At 47.9% G+C, this 19006-nt stretch overlaps 1 protein-coding gene across 4 annotated transcripts in view; it reads left to right on the top strand.

The window, feature by feature from the left end:
- The window catches only part of LOC133359237 (cytochrome P450 2C31-like), a 30333-nt gene extending 12911 nt beyond the window's left edge, over positions 1-17422 (top strand). For 2 of the 4 annotated variants that reach the window (XM_061577700.1, XM_061577698.1), the window contains one exon: positions 14292-17422. In XM_061577700.1, the coding sequence (XP_061433684.1) occupies positions 14359-15888 (1530 nt within the window). In that variant the 5' untranslated portion in view covers positions 14292-14358 and the 3' untranslated portion in view covers positions 15889-17422. Of the gene's footprint in view, positions 1-9719; positions 10115-12303; positions 12399-14291 lie in introns of those variants that run through there. The other 2 variants (XM_061577701.1, XM_061577699.1) reach the window with 2 other exon arrangements.
- The last annotated feature ends 1584 nt before the right edge of the window (positions 17423-19006 follow it).

Below are 19006 nucleotides of genomic sequence, written 5' to 3'. Positions count from 1 at the left end.
CGACCAGCTGATTCGTGCGGCTGACGCGGAACGGCCTTAGGGGTACCTGGTATCGTGCCGGTTTCGGCCCGCACTGCTGACAGGCGCGGCAGCCCTGTACCCAGGCCGCCACGTCTTGTGCCAATTTGGGCCAGAGATACTGGCGACGCAGGGTCTCTCGAGTACGTCGTTCCCCATCGTGGCCCCCGAGTGGGTGGTCATGCACCAGCCGTAGCAGCTGGGGTCGCACCTGGGCAGGAACACAGATGCACCCCGGCTGGCCGGCCTCGGTTAACTCCCGTACCACTCCGTTCTGCACACACAACCGGGCATACAAACCGCTCCAGGGTCCTGGTAGGGCGCTCTTTTCCTCCCGCAGTGCCGCCTCCACTGCCGCCAGATCCGGATCTCGCTGCTGGGTCTGTCTCAGCTGCTCGTCGTTTAGGCCCGGGAAGGCGCAGCCGACGTCCTCCTGGATCCGTCCAATCGGGTCCCGAGCCGCGGGTCCCGCGCTTGCCGGGCGGTCGACGGGATCCTCAGTGCCACCTGTGAGGGTTTCCGTGGCGCACACTGCACTCTCTCTCGCTGGGGGGGGGTCAGTGGCCGCGGCCTCTCGGGGGTCCGTTGCCTGCCGGCAGCGTCCCCCCATGAAACACGGGCAGGCCTCCTCCGCCCTCGTCTCGGCGTACGCCGTGGGTCGCCTCGACAAGGCGTCCGCGTTTGCATGCGTCCGGCCAGCCCGATACTCGATTTGCAGGTTGTACTCCTGCAACTGCGCCAACCACCGGGCCATCTGCCCCCGCGGCTCCTTGAATGTAAGAAGAAACTGCAGAGCATAATGGTCAGTGCGTACGCGACATCTCCTGCCGTACAAATACGGCCGGAACTGTTTGCATGCGAAAATCACGGCGTACAACTCTTGGCGGGTCACGCAATAGTTCAGCTCGGCCCCACTCAAGGTCCGGCTGGCGTACGCGATGACTCGTTCCGTCCCATCCTGTACCTGTGACAACACCGCGCCCAGCCCGCTGCTGCAGGCGTCGGTGTCCAAAATAAAATCGGTGGTAAAATCGGGGAAAGCGAGGGTGGGGGCGTGGGTGAGGTGGTCTTTGAGAGTGGTGAAGGTCGTCTGGCAGGCCCCCGTCCACTGATAGGGGTGCTTAGGGGAGGTGAGTTGGGTGAGGGGGCGTGCAATCTCGCTGAATCCCTTTACAAATCGACGATAATAGGTGGCGAGCCCCAAAAATGATCTGATCTCCGTCAGATTCCTTGGCCGTGGCCACTCCACTACGGCGCGTACCTTCTCCGGATCGGTGTGCACGCCTGCCTCGCTGACGCGATGCCCGAGGTACCCCACCTCGCGTTGTGCGATGTAACACTTACGTGGCTTGAGCTTGAGATGAGCCGCTCGCAGTCGCTGGAACACCTCTCGAAGCCTGGACCAATGCTCAGACAAAGATCTACTGAACACTATCACATCGTCCAAGTAAATCAGGCACTGTTCCCACTGCAAGCCCCGCATCACCAACTCCATCAACCGCTGGAACGTCGCGGGCGCGTTAGTGAGTCCGAACGGCAACACTCGAAACTCAAACAGGCCCATCGGGGTGGTGAATGCTGTTTTTGGCCGATCCTCCTCTGTCATCTCCACCTGCCAGTAACCGGACGCCAGATCGAGGGTGGAAAAATACCGCGCTCCTGCGAGACTGTCGAAGGTGTCGTCGATGCGGGGTATGGGGAAGGCATCGCCGAGCGTGACTGCATTTAGTTTATGGTAATCGACGCAGAACCGGGTTGACCCATCCTTTTTCGTTACTAGTACCACCGGGGCTGACCAGGGGCTCGCCGAGGGCTGAATTATGTTATCGCGAAGCATGTCCCCAACTGCCTCTTTGATTTGGGCGCGTTCGGGTGCGCCCACTCGGTACGCAGGGAGTTTGATGGGTCGGGCTGCACCGGTGTCAATTTGGTGCTTAACAAGATCGGTCCGACCCACGTCCGAGTCGTGTTCACTGAATACGTCGGCATACTCCCGCAGTAACTCGCGCAGCCGATCGTCCTCTCCCTTAGGTAAATCCGCCCATGGTACATGTAACGCGTCGAGCAGGGGAACGACCTCGGCTCGGGGAGTCGGGCCGACTCGCCAGGCCAGGTCCTGGTCACCCTCAGGACGCCCGGGGTCCTCAGCCCAGAGTGCGAACACCGAGTCGTTAGAGTGGCGTGCGTGCAGGGGGTGTACGGTGGCTATCGGGGTGCGCCGTCGCAGTATCGCTGGGGTATTGTGGGGGTTAAACATCCGCATAAACAATCGGTCCCCATCTGCGTTTACCAACGTGGCGGATCCCACTATCCCATACCGTTTTGCCAACTCCGGGTGAGGAGTTAGCATTACCTCCCCTGATGGTCGGAGCGCGGGGTCGGTGGGGGATGTTGCCACCGGCACCAGCATCTCGGTGAGCGGGCCGATGGTGACTGCCGTCGCCAGGATAGCGGCCACAGGTGCAAAGCGGCGGCGCGTTGGTTCTCGTCCCAGGAACGGTATCCGCTCGCCGTTGCTCTCCATGGTGGCGCATCGCTGGCGGGGTTGCACGTTGAGTCCCAGCCGTTCTAAGAGGTCGGTACCTGCGATACACTCGTGACACAACGCACTCGACACGTAGAACTCCTGGGTGCACACCTGACTGCCTATGCGGACCTCTAGGGTGGCTCTCCCCAGCAGCCCCATTCCGGCTCCGCTCGCCGTGTGCAGCGCGCGGTCCGGTGCCTGCAGGTGACGTACGTCGACCCCGATCGCGCTGCAGTGCGCTGCGCTCACGAGCGAGGCCACCGCCCCCGTGTCCAGCAGGATTCGGGTACGCACTCCGTTAACCTCCCCTTCCACCAGCGACGTGGCCCCCGTGATCCCCGCCACCAGCTCCCGCAGCCAGTCGCCAGGAGTCACCGTTTCTGTGGGCGTTGTTGCTGGAACCTGTGTGGAGATCACTCGCTCGCCATTATTCTCACAGCTTGTTTGTGTCGGGGCTACGTCGATTTCGCCCCCCGGTGGTCCCCTCTCTAGGGGGGCCTTAGTGTTTGACCTTAGCTCTTGTCTAGCTCGGGCGACCTGAGGAGTCCCTCACTAGATGCCCTCGGCGATCGCACATATAACATGCCCGGGGAGGGGTGGCGGCTCCGTAGCGGGTCCCCTGTCCGCTCCCTCTCCCTCCCCCAGTACGCAGTTGTCCCAAATCGGACTCTAATTGGGACACCCTCCCGGCCAGCCCCCCTACGGTCGAGCGTAGTTCCCCCATCTCAGTCTCAATGGTAGACTGTAGCTTGGCCATATTTCGGCTCATTTTATCGTCTACTTGGGTTATCATATCTCCCATGCCAGCCTGTAACCCAGCTACCCATCCCGGGGTTGTCTCGCGGGACACTGGAGGCTCTCTTTCCCGGCCCCTTACCGTCCTCGCGAGCTCCTGTTCCTCCTCCTCGTCTTCCGAGAGCAGGCTCGCAATGGCGCGCTCTCGTCCCAGCCCCCGGAGCTGTGCGCGTTCGCTGTGAATTCTTTCACACTTACGTGCACGCTCGACAAGGGTGTTAAAGGGGAGACGTGGGCAGCTCATGTCTGGCTGCCACCACGCCGTGCGAGACAGGTACCGCTGGATTTTCTCGGCGGCCAGTTCCTCAATAACATCAGTTGCGTACCCCGGGCGTGCGATCTTTGTTAACTCGCGCACATCCTCGGCGTAATCACGTAGATCTTCGCCAGGTTGGCGACGGCGCGCCTCTAAGGCCGATTTTGCTTCCTCCTCGTCACGCGTGCCAAAACGCTGATCGAGTCGGCACATCAGCTCCTCTAGCTGTGTCTGTGCGCTCGCGGGTAACGCTTCTACAAAATCGGCTGCCCGCCCATCAAGATTCATATTAAGTTGACGTACTGCCTGCGCGTCCGTCCATCCATTAATTTCCTTGGCCCCTAAGAGATTGCGGGCAAATGCCTTCCACGAAGGGGCCCCCCGGCCGGTAAATATTAGTCTTATTTTAGCGTGAGGTAACGCGGGGGTCCATCCCACTTCTGACACCAATTTGTGGGGGCCGTCGGCCCCCGGGGTCCCTCCCGCCTGCATCCCCTATTCGTTTACGTTACCCCACCTCCCTATTACCCGCTACGGTTTCGCCGGCATTCGAACGCGACGCCCCTACGGTTACAGCCTCGCGCCGCGCTCCCACGCTGCGAGCATACGTGCGCACATCATCGTCGATCAAACGCCGTGCTCGCAGTATAGCCCTGTGCGGCACGTTCCCAATGCGCATCCGTATTATACACGTAGTGAACGTGCGCGCACACACGCATACAGCTCCACACGCGATACCCACTCTTGCGCCGCTCTGCGCAGCGCTCGCCGCCTGCTGGCCGCTCACGTTATGAGCGCGCACCTGGGGGACGCCGATTACGCACGCACGCCCACACACACGCCGCTCCGCGCACTCCAACTCAACTCACGTTATACTCGCGCACCTGTATCACACACGGAGTGAACACACGCGACACCCACTCTCGCACCGCTTTGCGCAGCGCTCCCCCGAGGCGAGCCGCAGCACCACAGAATCACTGCGTACCCACGCGCAACCCGCGCGCTCAGCTCCGCGCAGCGCTCACTCACGTGGCGAACCACTGTGCACACAGCGCACCCACACGCTCACACTGCACGACAAGATCACGCGAGACCACGCTTCGCTATTAATGATTTATTATATGCCACCTGCGAATTGATGTGGAATCAGTGAGTCGACGAGGCTGGCCTATTCCACTAAACCTGTACCTATTCCCTATTTATCGGCTTACGATACCCTACTTCACCTCCCCACTCACTGTTTGGTGCCCGCGGAGGTTCGCTGCTCTCTGCGCTAACAGCGTACCTCGATGCGTCGCACGGACGTCCGGGTCGCTGGCTGGAACTCCTGCTGGTCCGCTGGCCTGGAGAGAAGGGGCGATTTCCCCTCTCCGCTCCTCTATTTATCCTCCCTACCTCAAAGGGGATGCTGCGCTGAACAATCGGCTCGTGCACCCCAAGCCCGCGCACGGCGGTTCCCGGGCGCTGTTGATATGCTAATCAGTGCGCGACATTGGCGGCGTACATCCTAATTACTCCCTTACCCTTCCTAACAATGGGGCCTGCGCGCTCAAGCGCAATTATCCCAACCCTCCATGACTATGCGCAACAGCCCCTGTGACCCCGCTATTCATGCTGTCTCGTGCCTCCCCTGCTTGCCCCGTCGACTCGTGGGGGTGTGTGTGGGGGGAAATGCGCCTCAACCGCGGTGGCCGAATGCCCCACGCCGCGACCACACCATATTAAGGCCGACAGCAGCGCCGTGGTACCACGTAGCACGGGGGAGGTCATCCAATTCCCTGATCGCCGGAAACCGTGAGAATTAATCCTGATAAGGGTCTCTCGGATAAAAACCGGTCGATCAGGTAACCTTCCCTTCCAGCTCTATGGGGGGGGGGGGGGGGGGGATGCGTGCGGGTGTGTGCTTATGTGGGGCGGGTGATGGGGGGCAGTGCGGTGGGGGAAGCTGGGCGGCTCCCTGGCTCGGCAGAGCGGCCCCGTCGCTGTGGCACCACAGTCGTGTGTGGGAGAGAGAAGGGGCCCGAGTGTTGGCGTGAACTCAGCAACAACAATAAAAGGGCAGAGCGGTGCCTCCTAGGATCACCTTGTCTCCGGCTGACTGTGTGTGCGACGCACGCCACCCACACGCAAGCACAGATGACACTAGCACACCAGTGTGTTGGAGAGTAAAAATATACACGTTGTTTACCATATAAATAACCCAATCAGTGATGGATACCCGTTGTAATTTATATGCATTCATTAATCCCCCCCTCCTTTCGCACATGAAGGTCTCACAAGTGATGTCATCACATCTATCCTTCTATTTAAGGAACGAAACAGGAGGATTTGTCCACAAATTTGGCAGTTTGCCTGATGATGCTAGTTGTAATTACTTGCAAAACGTCATACTCAGATTGTAAATGTTGTGGATTTGCTCTTCAACACACCGGTGTGCTGTACTAGTAACCAATTGGCTGTGTAGGGTGGTGGCGGGTTTAACGACACATTTATATTTATGTGATCTAACCTAAAAAAACCTCTTATGGAGGAAATATGGAGTTATCCTGGCAAGGCAGGGTATTACACCTCGACGCCCAAGGAAAGGGAGTTTCACATTTGTCGGATCCACCATCCTACGTCGCTACAGTGCTGGATTACAGGCGTGTACTACCACTGCCTGGCTGACCACTGTTTTCTGTTGTAGTACTTAATTTTCACGTGATGAAACTATACAATAAACTTTTTAAATGGCCATGTCCTTGTACCAAGGGTATGCATTAACATAAACAATATTTAATTATCTTTTATTTTGTACGCCTTTTGGCGTCATCTGGTCTAACACCGTTTTGAGACTAGGCTCAAAAAAAGCTGTCTCTGGTGTGGACTAATCAGTTTCAAAGACAATGCATATATTATCGGAGTGTTTTTTGTTTGCATTCTGACCACATGTATTCTGGTTAATGCAGACATGATTCCTTGTAAAAGGTTTCAGTTTGGTGTTTTAACATCTTAACACATGTTTTGTTGCCAGAAAAAAGGGGAAAACCTATTCTCATATCCGTTATTGTGATGCATAGTCACAAAAATTACGTTAAAGTTTCGTTGAAACTGACTAGTTCAACTATGTATGCAATAATATTAAATTAATGTGCGCATAATTAATACAATCGTTTTCATCATATGTCCTTGACTGGTTTGATTAATCAATTTGTAATATACCCCGTTGAGACAACGTCGGGAATTCAGAATTCTTTATTAAGTTTCGTTCGCAGCTCTCACTACTTCGGTTCCTCTACTCTATGGCTCCTTCACGCTGTTTGGCAGACAGCGTGAGAGGGAGAGACTGCCACGGCCCGCCACGTGGCAGGCTCCGGACCACGGCACCAGCGTGGCTTCCACCTTCGTTCCTCCACACTCTGACCACGTGCTGTCTTTCTCCGCCCCTTTTAATCCCTGGCCCACGTGATGCCCCGCAGCCAATCCTCAGCCACATCCCTGGAACTTTCCAGAAGCCACCGTACAGCTCCAGGGCCACGCCCCTAAATCGACTCCCCATTGGTTGCGGGCTGAAGCCAGCAGAGCCAATCATCCTCCAGGTGTAGCCTTCACATTACATCAGGGCCACGCCCCTGGCTCGGCTCCCCATTGGTTGTGGGCTGAGGCCGGCAGAGCCCATCATTATCTTCCAGGTGTAACCTATTTATCATCCAGGTGTAACTTCACATTACAAATTTATTAATTTAAATGGTTCCAAATAAAAGGTTTAAAAGTAGAGCACTTTCGTGAATACAGGAATTCATATTATTAGTTCTTTCGGTAAAGTCACGTAGATAGAAAATAAAATTAATAAAATAATACAATTAAAGAAAAAATGCTGTGATTTCCCACCTGATGATGATTGCTTGTGTTGCGATCGAAACGTCGTGATTTATTTTATACCTATGTGACTTTACCGAAAGAACCAAAGAGTATGGATTCCTGCAGTCATGAAAGTTTCAAATCTAGAATATTATTTTCAAAATGTTTTTTATCTACGTGACTTTACCGAAAGAACCAAGAATATAATAGAGCAATTTCAACATTATAGCTGCTTCTTAGTCTGAAGCTCCACAGTCATAAAACAATTATTGGACAGGCACTCTTCATTGTAGCAGACAAGACAAGACGAAAATATAGGCACTAAGTTAGAAACTGCATTTTACAATGTGGTGAAGTGCAGTTTAGAAACACTCAATTTTGGAGAAGCATTTGCTAAACTAAACCATTTTATTTCCAGGTAAATCCCACAGAGCTATTATCTCTTTTTCAGAGGCGACATGGTCAAACATGGATAACTTATAGAAATTGCTTATGTGTGGGAATTTTCGAAGCCAAATAATCTAGACACAGCATTGGTGCATCATTTATAAATGCTTGGGCACCCCAGGTGCAGTCATACACATGGAGGAGATGCAAATCGGCAGATCGAAGAGGTGATGGTGCCTACAGGTGTATCAGCTATTGAATGTAAAGTGGTCCGAGGCAATTGAAGGCATTGGATGTTATCAGCAATACTTTAAATTGGACCCGAAATGTTAGGAGGATGTTACATTGTGCCTTGCTGCACCTCCGTCGGTAGCGTGGGGAGAATGTTTCCCCCAAATTGACCTAGGGGAGACCCAGGACTGGCTCCGATATTTGTCATGGATGTTGGTTGTGGCCAGGAATAAAAAATGGTTAGTTGGGTTCATAGTGCACTGCCACGTCAAAATAACGCTACATTGGCGGCCACGGAAGTGATGCAATCAAAGTGTACATGGATATGCATAATGGTGGGCTGGTCTGGGCTTTTGCCATGTAGATTGAAAGTGGGCTTGACTCAGGGTCAGATTTTTGAGAATTTGTGTTAAGATGGGGAGAGAATACAGGATATCATTGGTCTTGAATTTTGAGGCAGTCTGGTTACAGCCTGAATTATATAACGGAAGTCAAAATTAAACATTCATATATTCTAAAACAATGTAGGTCGTCTACCTTCATTATGAGTTGTCTCTAAATTGCCTGAATCATTTCAGAGAATTGAATTAGTTTAGAGCGCAAACTACATTTGCTACAGCATACTTTATACATTCCTACTATGTCGGATGTAAAGTTGACTAATATTGTAAGAACATCATCTACTTCTAATGGTAAACTGTCAAGTTCACATATTTACCAACCAACCTTCATTGTTATTTGAAAATGTTAGAATATATTGGTCTGTACATGGCTGCAAAGGTTGTTACGTTGTTTTTAAATTGGCAAATCTACTCAAATATGGTTATAACATGCATTGCGCAGTGTGCAGAGCCACCTCTGTTTCATTAGCACTAGTATTGGCCACACCACTGCAGTAGCCAGCATGTTGTTTTTGAATGAGTCATCTCGAAAGAGTTAAAAGGTCCGATGACTATTCATACCTGAAGCACAGCAAAGCAAATAAACAAGACAATAAAAACGTGACGAACAATTAGAAAGTCTAGTAGTAGTAGGTTTTTACCCTTTAAACTGGTACAGAAACTGACACCTTTATACAAGGCATCATGTTTGCAATAACCACAACACAAGCAGTCAAAATGCAAACAAAAATAAACAACTCTGATGATGATAATGATATGCACTGTCCTTGAAGTTGACTGGTCCCCACCCGAGACAGCCTTTCTTAGAGCCTTGTCTCTATTGGTGTTGGACCAGATGACGCCAAAAGGCGTACAACTCAAAGACAGCGCACTATCAGAGTATTGAGAGCTCGGGGTAGGCATTTACACTATGATACCTCCTTTACCAGTGGCAAAATATAGTAGTAGGGTTTTACCCTTTAAACTGGTACAGAAACTGACACCTTTATACAAGGCATCATGTTTGCAATAACCATAATACAAGCAGTCAAAATGCAAACAAAAATAAACAACTCTGATGATGATAATAATATGCACTTTCCTTGAAGTTGATTGGTCCACACCCGAGACAGCTTTTCTTAGAGCCTAGTCTCCATTGGTGTTGGACCAGATAATGCATTTTGACTGCTTGTGTTGTGGTTATTGCATATATGATGCCTTGTATAAAGGTGTCAGTTTCTGTATCAGTTTAAAGGGTAAAAACCTACTACTATATTTTGCCACTGGTAAAGGAGTTCTCATAGTGTAAATTAGAAAGTCGTTGGATTATCCAATCGACCTCATGAGTTCGGGGAGAATTGTGGCACAGTGGTTAATGCACTGCACTGTGAACGTGACGACCGGCCTTTGATTGTGAACTATTACTCATATCAGTGGGGCAAGTGATATCTGAACCGGTCACAGACCCTTCCCTACATCAACAGTAATTGACTGAGTGGTGATTTATAGCTAACAGCAGTGCACTGAGATTACAGATTTTTTTTTTACGATGCGCCTTTGAGCAATCTAAAGTGCAAATATACAGTGGACTGGCCAAACGGTTGTCACTTTAATGAAATCCAGACACAGTACCTTGCAAGTTGGGCACCATATGCGTTGAAACTACTGCATATGACAGAGGTAAGGGACATTGGCGAGGCGTGGAAGTACCAGTGGCTACCTTTTGCGAGTGCGAGCAGAACTTGTTTGTTACCATACGTTACCTCGTTGATCAGTGCAAGTTAGTGGAATTACCTACCTGATGGAAAATGGGTAATATTCTTATAGCGGGGCGAGTCTATCCATGACAATCACTGTTGTAGCCCCCACAAAGTTGTAAATACGTTATCGACACCAGGGGAAAATTAGTCGAGTCAACCTCCAGCAAGGATATGAACTCGCAACATTCTGATTGTGTGCCGCACAATTAGACTTTTACTCAAATCTAGAATTAGACTTTTACCTGCTATAATAGTTCAGAGAGTATTGTAATTACTATAATACCAGTTTCTATATCAAATACAAAACTACAATAATGCATTAATAATACCAATAACTGTTTAACACGTAGGCTTTCGCAACCAATATCCATAAGAGGTTTTTTGGTTAGATCACGTAAGTGGGTCGTTAAAACCCGCCACCACCCGACACAGCCAACTAGTAAGGGTTGTCACGTCAACAGAACATGCAAATTCGTCACAAGCTCAGCACACCGGTGTGTTGGAGAGCCACGCCACAACATTTACAATCTGAGTACGACGTTTCGCCAGTAATTACAACTAGCTTCATCAGGCGACATCCAAATTTGTGGAGGAGTTTAACTGTTTCGTTCCTTATATAGAGGCGTTGATGTGGTGACACTCTTCTGTGCTCTTGCAAATGTGGTGGGGGGGGGGATTAATGAGGCAACGCACATTATGCATCTACATTATGCGAGCCCTTTTAACTAGTCCTTCCTGTCTATTGTGTTAGGGATTACCAACGGTAATCACTATTGAAGTACACTGCCCTTTGTAGGCATGCATTTAAATAATTTATTATTTTATGATTCGCTTCCACGCAGCACTAAGGCGGTAGCTATCCGAAAGGTTAAAGTTATTTTTATTTGATAATAGGTTTTTTTTTCCTTTTTTTCTGGCGACAAAACAGGTGTTAAGATTTTTAAACACCAAACTGTCTGCATTAACCACAGTACTTGTGGTCAGAATACAAACAAAAACACTCTGATAATATATGTATTGTCCTTGAATTTGATTGGTCCACATCAGAGACAGCTTTCTTTCGAGCCTCGTCTCAAACGGTATTAGACCAGAAGACGCCAAAAGGCATACTATTATCAGAGTATGTTTTTTTTTGTATTCTGGCCACAAGCATTGTGGCTAATGCAGATATGATTCATCGTAAAAGGTTTCAGTTTGGTGTTTTAACATCTTAACACCTGTTTTATTGCCAGAAAAAAAATAGAAAAACATTATCATATTTTGGTACTGGCAAAGGATATCCCATGATGTAGATTATTTTCATTTCTTTAAATTTCGATAGATTATCTCATTAGTCTTGGCCAGTAGTAGCTAGTTTTGCACAAACCTTCAACATTATAAAAATCAATTGAGTGTCCGTGTTGGCACGCATATTCTGCTACTGCTGACAGTTGTATTTGGGATAATGTAATATTTTTCTGATGTTCTTTCAGTCTCGTGCTAAATAATCGTCTTCTTTGCCCAACATAACATTTACCACACGTGCAGTTAATCCTGTACACGCCTTCTGTTGATAGCTTCGGTAATACATCTTTTGTAGCAGATATTAATTTCTGTATTTTATGTACTGTGCCAAATCTGCTCGGATGTTTTCTTTTTCCAAATATCTGGCTAGTGTGTCAGTTACTCCCACAATGTACGGTATAATAATAGTTTTTCACCCTTTTAACTGGCAACAAAACTGACACCTTTATACAAGGGATCATGTTTGCATTAACCACAACACTTGCGGTCAAAATGCAAACAAAAAGACAACTCTGGTAATGAATGCACTGTCCTTGAAATTGATTGGTCCACACCCGAGACAGCTTTTCTTAGATCCTTGTCTCACTTGGTGTATAAAGGTGTCAGTATTGTTGCCAGTTAAACGGGTCAAAAACTATTACTATATCTTGCTACCGGCAAAGGAGGTCTCATGATGTACGGTATTTTGATTGTTTTAATTACTTGGGCAGTTTCAATGCTCTTGTTATTTGATTTGGTTTTGGTATTCAATGCCCTGTTGATTTGTGCATCATTGTCACCGTTCATTTGCAGCGCTTCTTTAACATGTTGAATTTCATTTCTCAGACTGTCACCATCTGACACTTTCTTAGCTCGAGGAATGAGCGTCTTGATAAGAGAAGATTTCTGTGCGGGGTGATGGTGTGACTGCATTCAGATAGGTATCAGTATGCGTTTTCTTTCCGTAAACAGGCTTGAAGTTATTGCTTTTGTTTCAAAATCTTCCATGTACAAATTCGATATCACAGGAGTCAAAGGAGAGCCCATTGCTGCTCCTTACTTTTGTTTATATGAGTCACCTTGCCACAAGAAGTGTTCTTTAGACAGTGTTCAGCTCGTCTTGGGATATCTTTGGCTAAACCTTTGTTCGTTACCAGTGTCGAGTAATGTAATTGACTCGTTGACCGGAACCCTCGTGAACAGAGAGGTCACATCAAAACTTACGAGCATATCATTAGGGTTAAGCTTAATATCTTTAATTATATTAACGAGATGTTCAGAGTTTTTGATTAACGAAGAGGTCCTACCTATGTAGGGCTGTATTGGTTTTGTTACGTATTGTGCTAATTTGTATGTGGCAGAGCCTATTGTATTAACTATGGGTCTTATTGGTGCATCAGGTTTGTGAATCAAAACCACCAAGACTATATAGGCTTCCAAAAATTAACGAGCTTGATGTCACATTAAGACCCATAGTTAGTACAATAGGCTCTGCCACGTACAAATTAGCACAACACGTAACAAAACAAATACAGCCCTACATCGGTAGGACCTCGTCGTAAAAGTGAGTGTGCCCGTGCAGACGCTCGTGTTACGAACTAGGTAACCCAAGTTCGATTCCTTATCACGATCAATACCAGTGACGATTACCTAAATGGGTCCTGGGCCTTCCCTAGGTCGATTCAGCCTCAAATTAGTACCTGATTTTGTGTGTAAATATCACTACTGGGGAGTCAAAAGGCGTGGTGCTGGAAATGCACTCCGTGTGCCGTATCAGTCTTCATTGGTGCTACTCGCTAACAGCACTTGTCCCAACAGTCTGTTAAGGCTATACGGGCAGGAATCGTCATTGTTGTGTGTGTGTCCCCGTGGTCGCGCGTGCCACATCAGGACTGAAATGGAAATACAATTTTTTTTCTTCATTTCATGTTACTTTACTTTATTCTAGACGTTTTCGTGAATGCAAGGATCCATACTCTTTGGTTTATTCGGTAAAGTCACATAGGTAAAAAATAAAATATATAAAAATAAGAGATAGAATAGAAAAAAATAAAAGTTAATTAAATCACGACGTTTCGATTGCAACACAAGCAATCATCATCAGGTGTGAAAATCACTGCTATAATTTTTTTACTAAAGTGGGAGAAATGCCGAGGCGAAGGAGTGTATATAAGTGTGGACGTCAGGGACTGGGACGTGAGACTGTGAAGCCATGTTACATAGGGGTAGTTACGTTTACACCAATTATAGGACTCGTCCCGTAAGGGAAGTGTTAATAAAAGACTCGCATCAACTCACGTGGTGTGTATGTCTTTATTGATGCACTACACATGCAAATGCACAGTATTTCTTCTCATTGATGAGTTAAACACGTTCCTTCAGAGTGGGCTGTTAGGAACTTGGTTGGACAGCACAATCCTGCGATCCGTGTCACTCGGCGCAGCTGCGTGGGCAGTGTGTCACGTGGTGCTGAGCCCTCCCGAAGCGCTCTTTGAATTACAAATCGAGGGCGTGGCTATGCACAACAGACAGACAAATAATCCCTGGTGGGCAGTGTGGAACTGCTGTTCCTACCTATATAATGTCTCCCTTTTTTATTCAACCGTAACACATTTTATAACTGACTGTATGGACATTTAAATATGGTATATTGCGTTCCGTGCGACTTATGGAAAGGTCTCAGGAACGGAACCAGTTTTTTAGTTGGGGACTGCCCGTATCTAATCAGAGACTAGTCTGTCAGTTTATTGTTTTAAGGCCCCATGTGATAAATGCAATGTTCAGGAAATCATATATCATAATACCACTTGGCATGTGTGTGAATGTGTGTGCAGAACACCGTCTTCATCAAAAATCGAGAGAAGTACTCATCTTACTACATCGCACAACCTGCAGTACAGTATGGGCCAACTTCTGGACACAACTGCTGCTGCTCAGAAATGGAGCTCTTTCTTGGGGCACCAGGCACTGATCAGCCTGGCCATATTTTGCATAGTTTTCCTGGTTCTTCGGACTATACTCCAGGAGGTAAAGGCAACTAAACGCCCATTGGACTTTCCTCCTGGCCCAAAAGTGATACCGTTTATAGGGAATGTGCCTCTGTTTAAGAAACCCGATGTTGCCATAGAGGAAGTTACGAAACAGTATGGAGAGGTGTGCAGCGTAATGGTGGGCAAGATTTCCATGGTGTTTGTGAGTGGCTACCAGGCAGTAAAAGAGGTCCTAGTGCATCAAGGGCATGCGTTTGCAGACCGGCCAAACAACCCCCTCATTAAAAAAGTAAACGAAGGCCTAGGCATTATTTTTGCTCCATATGGAAAATATTGGATGCAACATCGTAGGTTCACTCTGTCAACATTGCGGAATTTTGGACTTGGTAAGTCATCCATAGAACAAACCATTCAGACAGAGGTTGGCTTCTTAATTGAGGCATTTAAACAGAAAGGATCGGCATTTGACCCTCACTATAACTTAAACAGTGCTGTGGGAAACATAATTTGTTCCATGGTGAAAGGGAAACGGTATGAATACAGTGATAAGCAGTTCCAGGTTTTTTTGCACCTCATTGAAAACAATCTTCAGCTCCAATCAGGGCCGCTGGGAACTTTATGCAACATCTTTCCCTTCTTGATCGACTTTCCTGGACCGCAGCAGAGAATATTCAAAAACATGGCAAAATCTAAACAGTTTATTCGTGATATAATATCTGAACGCCATGCAACAAGAGATCCCCTCAAGCCAATGTGCCTGATTGACACCTACTTGTCTCAATTGGAGAAAGAGGACAATCCCAACACCAGCTTCTCAGAACAGAGTCTCATCATGTTGACGTTGGACCTTTTCACTGCTGGCGCAGAGACGACCTCCACCACATTACGCTGGGGCCTTCTCTACATGATGATGCACCCTGAAATACAAGCCCAGTGCCATGAGGAGATTGACAAGATTGTGGGATCAGATCGACTACCATGCATGGAGGACAGACACAGTCTGCCCTACCTGGATGCTGTGATCCATGAGATACAGCGCTTCAGTAACATTATTCCATTCGGGGTCCCGCATGCCACCACCACAGACGTCAAGTTACGCCAGTACTCGATTCCAAAAGGGACGATCATACTGGTGAATATGAAATCGGTTCTGAGTGATGAAAATCATTGGAAAACCCCATACGAATTTAGTCCAGAAAACTTCCTTGATGAGGATGGCAAGTTTGTAAAGTCAGATGCCTTCCTGCCCTTCTCTGCTGGTCCCCGTGTCTGCCTGGGGGAAAACTTAGCAAAGATGGAGCTCTTCCTTTTCTTTGCATCTCTTTTGCAGCATTTTGAGTTTATCTGGCCTGATCTGGTCTCTCCACCAACCCTGGATTATATATTGCAGATCACCAAGGCTCCAAAATCTTACAAATTGGGGCTTCATCTCCGCAATTGAACATAGTTTAAAGAGTGCTGTAGTGTGTGCTGGTTTGAGTCTATAATGTCCAAGCACACATGCACGCATTGGAAATAGATTATGTAAAACAACAATACATCACGATAGGTGAAAGAAATGGTATAAATCTGTTGTACAACAATGAGTGAATCAATTTAACTTTTTCTAGTAAATCGTTTAATCATATGTTACGTTAGTTTATAGATAGAGATGATAGTTTTCTACAAACATCTTCCATTACTTCAGCGAATTTGCCCAAAAATAGTTAACCTTCATTTCATACATTCTTTCACAAGTCACCCGGGGCCCGAGTACATAAACGTAGAAATAGATAATGAGACAATGCTCCCCTGTTCATAGTCTATTTATAGGTGGCAGTGAAATTTCTGGTGACAATTACATTGTGACTTTTTTCAAGCATTTTATACATGCAGTAAATGCATTAGAAAACATATATAGACACCATTACAATAGAAACAACTAACGACTCAGCTGTCTTCATAGGCTTGGATAAGGCATTGATACAATTGATCACCAAATCCTGTAAACCAAGTTAGTGATGTTGGACTTATTTAAGTAGCAGTAGGTTGGTGTCTAAATTACTTTGATAGTAGAAAACAATGCGTAACATTGGTCAATCCTTCCTCTGGGTTTAAAAAACAAACACATGCCAAACAGCCACTCAATTACAACCACAGAAAACAACCGCTCAAACAACCACGACTATAAACAACTATTACCACTAAAACACATCAACAAATGCACATGACAACCACAAAATAACGCACAAATAAATCCACAATCAAATGCTGAAACACAAGTATAAATTCTAGATTTGAAGCTTTCGTGACTGCAAGGATTCATACTCTTAGTTCTTTAGGTAAAGTCACGTAGGTAAAAAATGAAATTAAAATTAATAAAAATAAAACAATAAAAATCACGACGTTTCGGAGGCAACACAAGTCTCTGTCATCAGGTGGGACCGTCACAGCCAGATTTGCTGCATTTTTTACCTACGTGACTTTACCGAAAGAACTAAGAGTACAAGTATACATGTCATTGTTATTGCCTTATACAAAATGCAACACTGGTGTTTATTCGTATCTTACATAATTGTCACAAACTATTTGGTAATACTGTGTGAGCAATGATGCACAGGCACAAATAAGAAAATAACTCAATATGATACTGGCAAAAACATTTTGGATAGTGGCTAAAAGGTCCCATAGAGAAAAAAAAATCACATCGTTAATAATTCTGCCTAACCGGAAACATGATAAACGATGTTTTAGGCAATGGGTGTTCTTAATATCAGATACTAGCTTTACTACCTGGCTTCGCCCGGGAACTTGGATTCACCACGCCCGGCCGCCTTTGTCTCCCCAGTGACGATGTTCACATACCACACCAGTTACTCGTTTGAGGCTGAGTCGACCTAGGGGAGGCCCAGGTCCGGTTCAAATAATCGTCACCGGTGGTGGCCGTGAGTGGGAATCGAACTCGGGTCGCCGGGTTCGTAGCGTGGCGCGCTAACCACGACACTACAATGCGTTACGCTTCCGTTGTAGGATTTGTGTGAGGCGCGCCGATCCATTGTAGGGTTTTAGTGAGGCGTGCCGATCCCCCGCGATACAATAATACTGTGTAATCGCTATAATTTTATGATTTACGGAGCCTATAATAGTAATGTCACACATTGTGGTGGCGGGGGAGTGAAGAGGACGTGTAACTTTGATGAATTTACCTCAGAGTCGCGTGGTGGGTGTCGAGGCCTAGCACCGTGCAGAGCCTCCGGCCTCGCCTGATTTTCCCACCCGGTTGAGGCTGGGTACGGGTGCAGTCCCCCCCCCCCCCCCGCGCTACAATAATACTGTCTAATCGCTATAATTTAATAATCGAGCGACCGTATAATAGTAATTGCACACATTGTGGTGGGGGGGGGAGTGAAGAGGACGTGAAACTTTGATGAATTTACCTCAGAGTCGCGTGTTAATGCGTGCGCCTATTTTTAACGGGAATAAAAAATGGCGTCCACCCCTTGGCGAAGGCGTCGCTACCCGTTGCCAGGGGCAACCACCGTCCAATGAAAGCGGCGAAGGCGTCGCTACCCGTTGCCAGGGGCAACCGCCGTCCAATGAAAGTGCGTATGGTCCGGCGACACACAGACACACAGACAGACAGACAGATTCATGATTTTATATATATATAGATTATAGAGAGGGAAGAGAAATAAAGAGCATAAGAGTTGGAGACCGCACTTTACTTATCTATATATATATAAAATCGTGAATCTGTCTGTGTGTCTGTGTGTCGCCGAACCATACGCACTTTCATTGGACGGCGGTTGCCCCTGGCAATGGGTAGCGACGCCTTAGCCGCTTTCATTGGACGGCGGTTGCCCCTGGCAACGGGTAGCGACGCCTTCGCCAAGGGGTGGACGCCATTTTTTATTCCCCTTAAAAATAGGCGCACGCATTAACACGTGACTCTGAGGTAAATTCATCAAAGTTTCACGTCCTCTTCACTCCCCCCCCACCACAATGTGTGCAATTACTATTATAGGGTCGGTCGATAATTAAATTATAGCGATTAGACAGTATTATTGTAGCACGGGGGGGGGGGGGGGGGACCGCACCCGTACCCAGCCTCAACCGGGTGGGAAAATCAGGCGAGGCCGGAGGCTCTGCACGGTGCTAGGCCTCGACACCCACCACGCGACTCTGAGGTAAATTCATCAAAGTTACACGTCCTCTTCACTCCCCCGCCACCACAATGTGTGACATTACTATTATAGGCTCGGTAAATCATAAAATTATAGCGATTACACAGTATTATTGTATCGCGGGGGATCGGCGCGCCTCACTAAAACCCTACAACGGATCGGCGCGCCTCACTAAAACCCTACAACGGATCGGCGCGCATCACTAAAACACTACAACGGATCGGCGCGCCTCACTAAAACCCTACAACGGATCGGCACGCCTAACACAAACCCTACAACGGATCGGCGCGCCTCACTAAAACCCTACAGCGGATCGGCGCGCCTCACACAAATCCTACAACGGAAGCGTAATGCATTGTAGTGTCGTGGTTAGCGCGCCACGCTACGAACCCGGGG

Source organism: Lethenteron reissneri, chromosome 64 (assembly GCF_015708825.2).
Source record: "Lethenteron reissneri isolate LAM-NWPU_2019-01 chromosome 64, ASM1570882v1, whole genome shotgun sequence".
NCBI classification, from domain to species: domain Eukaryota; kingdom Metazoa; phylum Chordata; class Hyperoartia; order Petromyzontiformes; family Petromyzontidae; genus Lethenteron; species Lethenteron reissneri.
Note: the sequence above shows the minus strand (reverse complement) of the source record. Positions and strands in the feature narration are given on the sequence as shown.